Source organism: Theobroma umbraticum, unplaced genomic scaffold (genome assembly GCF_002168275.2).
Source record: "Theobroma umbraticum cultivar Fairchild unplaced genomic scaffold, ASM216827v3 scaffold_204.0, whole genome shotgun sequence".
NCBI lineage: Eukaryota > Viridiplantae > Streptophyta > Magnoliopsida > Malvales > Malvaceae > Theobroma > Theobroma umbraticum.
In genome coordinates this window covers 2,590,336-2,601,440 of record NW_018397267.1, presented here as the reverse complement: position 1 = coordinate 2,601,440, position 11,105 = coordinate 2,590,336, and the positions used below count along the sequence as shown (strand labels likewise).

General features: G+C 38.3%; 2 protein-coding genes across 3 annotated transcripts; both read left to right on the top strand.

Moving 5' to 3' along the window:
• Nucleotides 1–1,789: 1,789 nt before the first annotated feature.
• On the top strand, nucleotides 1,790–5,093 carry LOC110424351 (glutamate receptor 2.7-like). Its single transcript, XM_089784934.1, is given in 6 exon segments — nucleotides 1,790–1,892; nucleotides 2,007–2,930; nucleotides 2,933–3,312; nucleotides 3,580–3,886; nucleotides 4,360–4,757; nucleotides 4,833–5,093. Coding segments are annotated over 6 exon segments (2,373 nt in total).
• Nucleotides 5,094–6,033: 940 nt separating this feature from the next.
• On the top strand, nucleotides 6,034–10,768 carry LOC110424820 (glutamate receptor 2.7-like). Of its 2 annotated transcripts, none has more exons than XM_021439517.1 (5): nucleotides 6,034–6,521; nucleotides 6,625–7,916; nucleotides 8,643–8,949; nucleotides 9,229–9,656; nucleotides 10,031–10,768. In XM_021439517.1, the coding sequence occupies exons 1-5, from the start codon at nucleotides 6,200–6,202 to the stop codon at nucleotides 10,526–10,528; spliced, it is 2,847 nt and encodes a 948-aa protein (XP_021295192.1). In that variant the 5' UTR covers nucleotides 6,034–6,199; the 3' UTR covers nucleotides 10,529–10,768. The 2 variants fall into 2 exon arrangements, with proteins under 2 accessions (XP_021295192.1, XP_021295193.1); XM_021439518.1 differs by having other exon boundaries at nucleotides 6,036–6,521; nucleotides 9,259–9,656.
• The last annotated feature ends 337 nt before the right edge of the window (nucleotides 10,769–11,105 follow it).

Genomic DNA, 11,105 nt, shown 5'->3' with positions numbered 1-11,105 from the left:
AAGGTATTCATGAAAGGCTCTCCAATAGGTACTGATATTTCAAAGGCTATCCTAAATCTAAATGAAGATGGGATCCTAAAAGCACTGGAAGAAAATAAGTTTGCTTATTCATCCGAAGTTTCGTTCTGCTTGCCCGTCCAAAGCTTCTGGGGTATTTACCTAATATTTGGTGCCACTTCCACAGTTTGTGTTCTACTCTTCCTCGTCAACCTAATAAAAAATTACTGCTGTGATCAAGACGGAGAAAATGAAGACAACATACCTCCATGTTAATGAATCTGTCTGGAATGAGGCGATTAGAACTGTTGCATATCTTTGTCTTGGAGATATTGACATGAAAACTTTTCGCAAGGCTTTATCAGTTAAATACTAAGATATGTCAGAGTTTGAGCTGGACCATACTTGTTTATTCATCTTCAGATTCAATTTTAGCCTCATATCATATATCCTGTTTCATCCCAATTCTACTCTACCAATATGCTATAGTTCTAATTATTGCTGCTTTTCCAACGTGCAATCACGATAGCTACCAAATGCGCCATTTGTGATTACTTCTAAATTTTTTTGTAATCTACCTTTAAACCAATGATAAATGGTTTGCAGAGCTTAATACCATGGTTTACGTGCGCCGTTATTGTGTACATTATGGAATGAAAATTTTAAATTAGTTTGCTAGCTTAATACCAAATCAAACATATGACATTTGGGGTTCATATTTGCCTATTATAACTGATTTCTTATGATGTTTTGTTGCATCCATATACCCTGCTCTGCTCCACTTCATGACCAAAGCTAAAGCGTGCAAGGGCGAGTTAGAACTTGCCAGCTACATGTAAGAATTGTCTCAGCTCTATTATTTTCATAAATATTTATTTTAGTAATCACTTAGGAGGATTTGGGTACCTGTTACAAATATTAATGAAGCCCAATTTGAAAAAGAAAATTGAATTTAGATCAATTAGGCCGGAAGCCCATATCAAAAGAAACCTGATATGGCCTAAGTCCAACCTTTTCTTTGCTGTTTGGAAAACCTGTGGTTGAACCAAGAGGATTATGCACCTGAGCCGAATGCTCGGTGTCTTTCATTTTAAGACTTTAATATGCCCTGCTCCTCTTTCTTCATGCCGGCTTTCATCCTGAAAAACCGTTACCCAGAGCCGCCAGCCCGCTAGGCAACTTAACCGACACCATCTTAAATATTCTGACTCCAAGGGTTAAGACGAATATTGGGGAGTCGGGGACAGAAGAGTGAAGACAGATAAATGATTAATTCCTCTTAGTAGAGTTTAATCTTAGTAACCTGTTTGGTCAATAATATTTTGTTTCTTTGACTATAGAATTAAGAGCCTGGCTCAAATTAACCAAGTCTGGTCAACTCCTATAATCCAGATGCAAGATAACTTGAGTTGCAATGTAAACGTAATTGACTAAGTCTTGAAGACCAATTAGGACATGAAATTACTGGGATGTTCATGCCAATCATTTCCGTTTCTCAAATTCATGAAGTCTTGAATGACATAAAGATATGCAGCTACAATTAGGACATGAAAGAAGAAAAGTAAGGTCCTTTTCATGATTCAAAACATTATATGCTCCATAACGGAATGACTAAGACATTGTGCAATGGTTTTTTTGCCCAGTTGCTTTTATCTTGCAACAGTTACATAAATACGGTTTCAAAAAGTGCATTCTCTCTGATGGAGTTCAAGCTGTCGATAATCATAAACTTACAAACATCGGTGCCATCATCCATGTCAATTCCCGCGTTGGGAAGGAAGAGAGAACAGCCATGGAAATTGCAGTTCAAAACTTCAACAATAAGTCAAACAGTCACAAGTTATCTCTCTACATTCAGAACCCTGGAACAGACCCCCTGCAAGCCGCTTCTGCAGGTCTGTGATCTTAATTTCTTAACCATAATTAGTTTCTAACTTTTTCTTTGTTAAGTTGTAGTAACATGAAATCATATATACGTAATCATGACACTGAAGTAGATTTGGCTGCAGCTGAACAGCTGATTAAAGGGCAGAACGTGAAGGCGATTATCGGCATGGAAACATGGGAAGTAGCTGCTCCAGTTGCTGAAATTGGAAGCCGAGCTCAAGTTGCGGTTCTTTCATTTGCAGCACCTTCTATAAAACCGCCAATGTCAACTCTCCGATGGCCTTTCTTGGTACAAATGGCAAACACTGATTCTGAACAAATGAAATGCATTGCAGCTATCGTTCATCCTTACAACTGGTAACAGGTTATCGCGATTTATGAAGATGAGACATATGATGGTGATTCTGGGGAATTAGCTGTTCTAACCGAAGCTCTACAGCATATCGGTTCAGAGATTGAGCATAGATTGGTTCTTCCACCGATTTCATCTCTGACTAATCCAAAACAAATTGTTCAGGAGGAGCTGCTGAAGCTTCGTAGCATCCGTTCTCGGGTTTTTGTTGTCCTTAAAGCTTCTTCATTTATGACAATTCACTTGTTTAGAGAAGCTAAGAATATGGGGTTTCTGGGAAGAGACTCAGCTTGGATAATCACAGACACGATTACAGCTTACCTTCACTCTTTTAACACCTCTGTTATTTCCTCTATGGAAGGAGCTTTGGGAATCAAGGCCTACTATACTGAGAATAGTAGCTCTTATGAAAACTTTTGTGGGCAGTTCAGGCAAGTTTTCCGAAAGAAGTACCAAGAGGAAGATAACTTTGAGCCTGGAATTTATGCCTTCCGAGCATATGACGCCATCAGAATCATCATAGAGGCCATGGAAGGAATCATCAACAACAGTAGCAGTCCAAAAGAATTGTTAGGAAATATGTTGTCAAGCAATTTCACTGGTTTAAGCGGAAAAATTCAGTTTGAAGGAGGCATGCTGTCACATGTTCCTATATTAAGGGTAGTAAATGCGATTGGAAAGAAATATAAAGAGCTGGCTTCTGGTTACCCAACTTTGGGTTCTCAAGGGGCCTTGTTATTGAAAAAGGTGAAGAGAAAGATTATGCGGTGGAGATAGCAGGTAACACAGCCCAAGGGTTGTCTGGTCAAGTCACTTGGCCTGGTGAAGTCCAAAATCCAAAAGGATGGGTGATGCCTACTGATGAAAGGCCACTGATTATTGGAGTTCCTGGTAGAGCCTCATTTGAGAAATTTGTGAAAGTTAAGAATGGCACTAATCCAGATGAGGTGGAACCTGAAGGTTTTTGCGTTGATCTTTTCAAAAAGGCAAGAGAGGTTTTGGGATATGATCTGCCTTATAAGTTTATTGCTCATTTTGGGACTTACAATGATATGGTTCTTCGTGTACATAACAAGGTAATGACTGAATCTCTTCTATTAATTGAAACTCTTAGGTGATGGTGCACAGCACTCTATAAACAATCGCTTCATCTTAATCCATTAAAATCACTATAGTTACATTAAATTTGTTTTACCCGGCCCTTCAGATGGAGACAATGAGCCCGAACATTGCATGAAAAAGAAAATGATTTTTCTGGATTTAAGATCCTAGTTTAATTCTCATTATTGAAATTTCTTTCTGATCAAAATTCTTGCTTGACTTCTGCACCAAATTAATGGAAGACTTTTGATGCTGTTGTCGGTGATGTAACCATACTAGCCAACAGAGCAGAACTCGTGGAATTTACTCAGCCGTACGCAGAATCAGGGTTGTCCATGATAGTACCAGCAAGGTCTGAAGAATCAGCATGGATGTTCATGAAGCCTTTTACATGGAAGATGTGGATGGCGACTGGTGGCATATTGATCTATACAATGTTCATAGTTTGGTTTTTGGAGCATCAATCCAATCCGGAATTTGAAGGCACATGGAGGAATCAAATCGGCACTGCAATGCGGTTCACCTGCTCTTCTCTCTTCTTCGTGTACAGTAAGTATCTAATCACACCCCTAATGGATTGCAATAACATTTTCTATTGTACCTAATACAACCAATTCTGAAAGTATAAACAATTAGTCTAGCCAGCCCTCTCATGATTGCTGCTGCATTTTGAGTTCGTCAGAAGTATGAATAATGATTCCCCTGAGCCCTCAAATTTTCATGAATTTTGAAGTCAAATCTAATTGTTTGAAAAAGTTCATTTGATCTCAATGATGAGTAGTATGCAAAAAAACTCACACATGGAAATATTGAATCTTAGATCTTGCTATCATGGTACCATTAACTATTCCATCTCCCACTACCTTCTGTCCTGATGAGATTAGTGTTCACATTATATGGATATATTTCTGAGAATTCTAGAATCTAGACTGCATTTGGAAGGAAAATAAAATTGCTTTATTGGCAAGATAAAAATAAACATACTCACAAGTTATTAATGCTTTGAGCTTTGATTTTTGTAGGGGAGAATATACAGAACAACTTCACAAGAGTCGTGGTTGTTTTATGGCTCTTTCTTTCTCTTGTCTTAACCTCAAGTTACACGGCTAGTCTGTCTTCAATGCTGACAGTCAACAAACTGCAGCCAAATGTTACTGACATTGAATTTCTGAAGAGGAACAACTTAAAAGTGGGTTGTAATGAAGGTTCGTTTGTAAAAAACTATCTGGTTAATGTGCTTCATTTCAAATCAGAGAACATCAAGACAGTTGGCAGTGAATACAGTTATGCAGGAGAATTAGAAGGGAATCAGATAGCTGCTGCTTTCCTTGAACTTCCATACGAGAAGGTTTTCCTCAACACCTACTGTAAGAAATTTTCTGGCACCACAGCAACATACAGATTTGGAGGATTGGGCTTTGTAAGTAGTATATACAAGTCTTTCCTTTAATTTCTGCATTTCAACCTCAATAAAACTTACCTCCAATGTATGCAGGTATTCCAGAAAGGCTCTCCTATCGCCATGGACTTCTCAGAAGCCATTCTCACTCTGTCAGAGAATGGAATGCTGAAAGAATTGGAAGATGAGTGGCTTTCACCCTCTCCTGAGTGTTCAACAGATGTAACTGACAACAGAACGGAAAGACTGAGGCTTCATAGCTTCTGGGGTCTCTACCTAATCTCTGGTGTCACATCTACCATTTGTTTCTTCCCATTCATAATCAGGTTAATGAAGAATTATTGGCTCCAGCAATAAAAATACTGAAGCAATACTAGTCCAAGAAATAATAGTACCTGGAATAAGGCAGTTAGGCTTGCAAGATTTATATATCAAGGACAAGAAATTAATCTTACGAGAGCCCCAACTTTACCTCGATCGCCATATGTAGTTGGAAGGGGCTCCACAAGATGGAAATACTCAAGTCCTGACACAGCAGAGAATCGTGAGGAAGCCTCCTCTGAAGGTGAAGTTGAAATGCTGTACATTCCAGGTGATTAAGACGAAAGAAGAGGAGAAAAGGCTTAGGCTCAGATCAAGACTTCTTCCAACTATTGGATGTTATCTGGCTGTAACGCAATTTCATTTGTTTTATTCAATTATAAAGTATATGGACTAGTCATAACTCTTTGTTGTACTAACAAAAAAAAAATCATTCTTTTTATTTGTTAATAGCTTCCCTATATCTCTCAAGATTATTTTTAACGAAAGGAAATTTCATTTTTTTATTTAACAAACTCATTCTTTATTTCTAAAGCCTTTGCTTGGGTTTTAAGCCATTTATTTGAAGCTGTGTGAACCTCTCAAGAGAAGGAAGCATGTTCAGGGATCTAAGTACTACTTGAAAAATCTGACACAAGGTTAAAGAGAAAATTATTACTATAACAAAACGTAACAAGTTTTCGTCAATGGTTTAGGACAAACAAACAAGTGTATTAAGTTATCTTCGGTGGTGACTCAAGGTAGATAAATAGGTTGGATTTTCCTAAATTGAATGTAATGATTCTTTGGTCGTAGTTCTCACGTTCTCATTTTTGTTGTGTATTCGTGCTTTAAGATAGACTTAAAGGCCGAGCCTTGACCTGTTACGGCGTCAACTATTGGACCATGAATTATTTTATCAGTGTTCCATCTTTCTGTTAACAGGAAAACCAGTGGTCCTAGACTCATAGTTGACTTTTTCTTGCGGACCAAGTCCAAGATTAGGCCAAAAAATTTTCGCCCGGAGCTTTTACAGGTCCGGCTTTTGAACAGTCTCAAGGCTTCGAGAGTTCAGACGGTCTTAACATATATCATACCCAATTAAGAAGCCTTTTCTTTCATTAGTTGCGATTTCATATACATTTTACGTGTTCTTTAGCAATATGAACAAGACTTTTTGCTCTGATATCAAAGCCCAAAAACCTCGCTGTATCATTTTTGCGAATAGAGTTTTGAAGCTTTGGCTTTTCCTTTTTGTGTTCATCTCTCTCCTTCTCATTTTCTCCTATGGAGAAGAGACCACGAAGGACGACAAAGTTACTAATATCGGTGCAATCATCGATGTTGATTCGCGTATCGGAAGAGAAGAGAAAACAGCTTTGGAAATTGCTGTTCAAAGTTTCAACGACAATGATTCAAACAATCGCAAACTCTCCCTCCATATTCAGGACTCTCGAAGAGATCCCCTCCTAGCTGCTACTGCTGGTTAGTCATCTTTTTATCTCGATTCTGCTTCCCTTGTGTTAGTCGGAATCATCATATATTAATGGGGTATTTACTAATAGCAGTATACTAAATTTGATTGCAGCTCAGAAGTTGATTAAAGAAAAAGAAGTTAAAGTGATCATTGGCATGGAGACATGGGAAGAAGCAGCTCTGGTTGCTGACATCGGAAGCCGTGCTCAAGTTCCAGTTCTTTCTTTTGCAGCGCCAGCCATCACACCACCATTAGCAGCCTCTCGCTGGCCATTCTTGGTAAGAATGGCTAGCGGTGATTCTGAACAAATGAAATGTATTGCAGCTATCATTAGTTCATTCAACTGGAAAAGGGTTATAGTAATTTATGAAGACGATGCCTTTGGTGGTGATTCTGGGAAGTCAGGTCTTTTATCTAAGGCTCTTCAAGATGTCGGTTCACAGATTGACTACCGATTGGTTCTTCCACCATATTCTTCTCTGTCTAATCCAAAAAAAGTTGTGCAAGAGGGGTTGATGAAGCTACTGAACATACAATCTCGGGTTTTTATTGTTCTTCAGTCATCCTTATCAATGACAATACTTTTGTTTGAAAATGCTAAGAAGATGGGACTTGTAGGAAGACACTCAGCTTGGATAGTTACAGATACCATCTCGAGTTACCTCGACTCGTTTAACGGTTCTGTGATTTCCCCTATGGAAGGTACTTTAGGAATCAAGACCTACTATTCTGAGGATAGTAGTCTTTATAAAAACTTTTATCCCCAGTTCCGGAAAACTTTCAGAAATGAATATCCAGAGGAAGATAACTTTCAACCAGGTATTAACGCCTTACGGGCATATGATAGCATTGGAATCATCACACAGGCCATGGAGAGAAGGAAAAGTGATGACAACAGTCCTCAAACATTGTTGAAAAATATTTTGTCAAGCAATTATACTGGTTTAAGTGGTGAAATTCGTTTTGAAGAACGGAAGCCGTCACATGATCCTATACTAAGGATTGTAAACGTGGTTGGAAAAAAATATAAAGAGTTGGACTTCTGGTTGCCAGGGATAGGGTTGGCAAAGAACCATGAACAGAACAATGAAACTGGTTATCTTGGTGACATATCTGTAGACTTGGCTGGTAGAGTCACTTGGCCTGCTGACCTAAAGCTAGTTCCAAAGGGATGGGCAATGCCAACAAATATGAAGCCAATGCTTATTGGAGTCCCGGCTAGAACCTCATTTGAGAAATTTGTAAAGGTTGAAGATGGTAAGTATCCAGGCGAGAAGCATTATGATGGTTTCTGCATTAAACTTTTCTATGAAATTCTTCGGGTTCTGGAGTATGCTCTACCCTATAAATTTGATCCCCACAATGGCACATATGATGAACTTGTTCACAAAGTCTACAACAAGGTATTATCCCTTTCTCTCTCAATTGATTATTTATCAATGTTTTTGTTAAGAATCTTGATTCTTGTGATGAATAACCTATGCGGAAAGAAAAGCTTCATATAATTTGCCCATACTTCCAAGCTGTCTCATACTTCAGATTTTAACCCCCGCCCAGCTTTTCTGATAGTTACAAGAGTTAATGGCATATCTTTTCTATGGTCGGTATCTTTCTGATATCTAATCTTTATAATAAAACAGCCATTAATTTGATGTTAACCTGTTGTATTAAACAATTTCTGAATTAATGAATAATTAGAAATTTCATTCATGGAACTGTGAAAGCAAGCCCCTCTAACGAAAGCCAATAATGTCAGTATCACCGCGTTTGGAAAGGAAAAAAAAAATCAAGGCAAAGATTATTCAGTTAGAGCTGACCTCCTACATTGGATACAATACCCTGAAACTTCTTATTCTCATTTTAAATTCCTTATCTGTTTTTCGTTAAATTATTTATAATTCAATTATGCTTCTAAAAAAATGGTCTACTTCTATGAAACTTCATAGATAAGTTGTCTGCTTTTGACTTAATCCTCTAGACAATTCGACAGTGATATGAAGGAAACAAATGACGATTACCGAGAAGACCAAATGATTTCTGGATTCTTGTTTTGTTTTTTTATTTCTATAATTTTGTCTTGATAAGATGGTTTTTTGTTTGTTTGTCCTGTGTACCGAAATCAATGGAAGACTTACGATGCAGCGGTTGGGGACATAACTATACTAGCTACAAGAACAAAGTACGTAGAATTCACTCAGCCATATGCAGAGTCGGGGCTGTCCATGATCGTACCAGCGAAGCCCGAGGGCTCAGCATGGATTTTCCTGAAGCCTTTCACCACGGGAATGTGGTTGGTGACTGGTTGCATCTTAATCTACACAATGCTCATAGTTTGGTTCTTGGAGCACCAGTCCAACCCTGAATTCCGAGGTCCGTGGAACAATCAGCTTGGCACGGCACTTTGGTTCACGTTCTCCTCCCTTTTCTTTGCTCACAGTAAGTTTCAATGTCAAACCAAGAACACTCTTTCTTTCCAAACTTTTCTGAACATAAATGAACGACTGACAGTCTGACGTAGACATGCATTAAAATCCAATCTCAAATCTGTAAGACAAGGCGTAATTTGTTTGCTGTCAAAAACAGCACATTGATGTGTGGAAAGATCTTCTCCAATCGATAGGTGACAGAAAAAATATGGCATTAAATTCAAAACCAAATTTCCATTGTTTCTGGGTGAAATTAAGCTTTTTTATTTGGGAGGCTAAAACCATTCAGTATTTCCATTGTGTTGTTTGACTCTTGCAGGGGAGAAAATTAACAGTAACCTCACTCGTGTGGTGGTTGTAATATGGCTCTTTGTTGTGCTGATCTTAAACTCAAGCTACACTGCTAGCCTAACTTCAATGCTCACCGTGCAGCGATTGGTACCAAATATTACAGATATTGAATCGCTAAAGAGGGCCAACATGAAAATAGGCTGTGATGGTGATTCATTTGTAAGGACCTACTTGGAGGAGGTCCTTGAGTTTAAAAGTAATAATATCCAGAATGTCAGCAGTGAATACAGTTATGAAGGGGAATTCCAGAGCAGTCACATAGCTGCCGCCTTTCTTGAACTCCCGTATGGGAAAGTTTTCCTCAGTGAATACTGCAAGCGATTTACCACCACCACACCTACGTTCAGATTTGGTGGATTAGGCTTCGTAAGTATATTACTAGTACTAATTAATGCATAATCTTAAATTTTCTATCAGGAATTACTATAGGAGAAGCTGAAAAAGAAAGAACAATAGTTTTCCTGGAAAGAATCTCTATACCTCTACTTTTGGTGCACTTGGTAATACTACTGAACTCTGAAGGAGCCTATATAAGCATATTTGCTTAGAAACTTGAACTCCACCAGGCTTGGTACAGACTAAAAGAAACAATATATATAGTTTCTTACTCCGAATCTACCTATGAACTCATTCAATATTTTTCTTCTTTCCTGAATTTACATTCTTTAGTATTGCTATTTTACCAACATATCTTTTCTACAAAATTGACAAAAGGAATAACTTCTATAACTTCTATGCAGGTATTTCAGAAAGGTTCTCCGATCGCCGCTGATTTTTCAAAAGCCATTTTAAAGTTATCTGAAGATGGAACTCTGAAGATATTGGAGGAAAACTGGTTTGCTCCTTCACCAGAGTGTTCAGCCAATGTAACCGATGACAGTAGAACAGACAGCTTGAGCCTCCACAGTTTCTGGGGTCTTTACCTTATGTCTGGGGCCACATCCACCTTTTGTTTTCTACTCTTCCTCACTCACTTACTAAAGAAATATTGCAGCCAAGAGGATCATGCCGGCAACTTATCTCTAGTCGATGAGAGTCTCTGGATTAAGGCAATTAGAGTCGCCAGATATCTTTATCATGGAGAGGTTTGTATTCAAGGGGAAGCTTCACCGGCTCCTCTAGCACCAGATATCAACAAATGGAACTCTCAAAGGTGGGATTATGAGAGTCCAACTGACACGAACACGGAGAATCTCGACGTGACATCACAAGAACAAGCTGAGATTGAAATGATGTAGGATTCTTGGATTCCAAGCTCTATATCTTAAATGGCAAAGAATCTTTGACTGAGATTTATTGATAACTATCCTCTGTTCATGTTCAATCCAGTTGTAATGTAAATGTATACCGCGCCTCAATCTCTCTCTTGGAAGATTTATATTAACTTACCATTGGTGGGTATTGTGGATGAAAATACTTTGGCAGCCATCTCTACTTCACACTGAACAAATTAGAATGTAACTATTTTCAGCTTAAAATTTTACAGGAATTAGTCTTCTTTTCCTTTTGATTATTATTCTAATGCTCTAGTCGATGCTTAAACGGAATGAAAACAGAAATCGACATTGACACGGAATGATGGATATTTTAATTTTGTTTAATCAGTTTAGTCTCCGAATCCAGAAATCAATTGCTGATGAAGGAACCGCTTGGTAACCGGATTAAGACTAGGAATATAATCAACGAAAAAGGGAGGAAGAAACAATGGAAAGCCGTGTGCCTTGGAAAGTCAGCAAACACTGTGGCAGACTAAAGACTTCTAAATCAATCAAAGGAAATACATTTATACGTCAAACACCCAAACTTTCTCACGCG

Excerpts from the sequence above, each read along its gene's own strand:
- LOC110424820 (XM_021439517.1), top strand. The coding sequence starts at position 6,200 with ATGAACAAGACTTTTTGCTCTGATATCAAAGCCCAAAAACCTCGCTGT. Across the intron at positions 7,917-8,642 it reads TTCACAAAGTCTACAACAAG|ACTTACGATGCAGCGGTTGG; the intron begins GTATTATCCCTT and ends AATCAATGGAAG. Across the intron at positions 8,950-9,228 it reads CTCCCTTTTCTTTGCTCACA|TATTTCCATTGTGTTGTTTG; the intron begins GTAAGTTTCAAT and ends AAAACCATTCAG.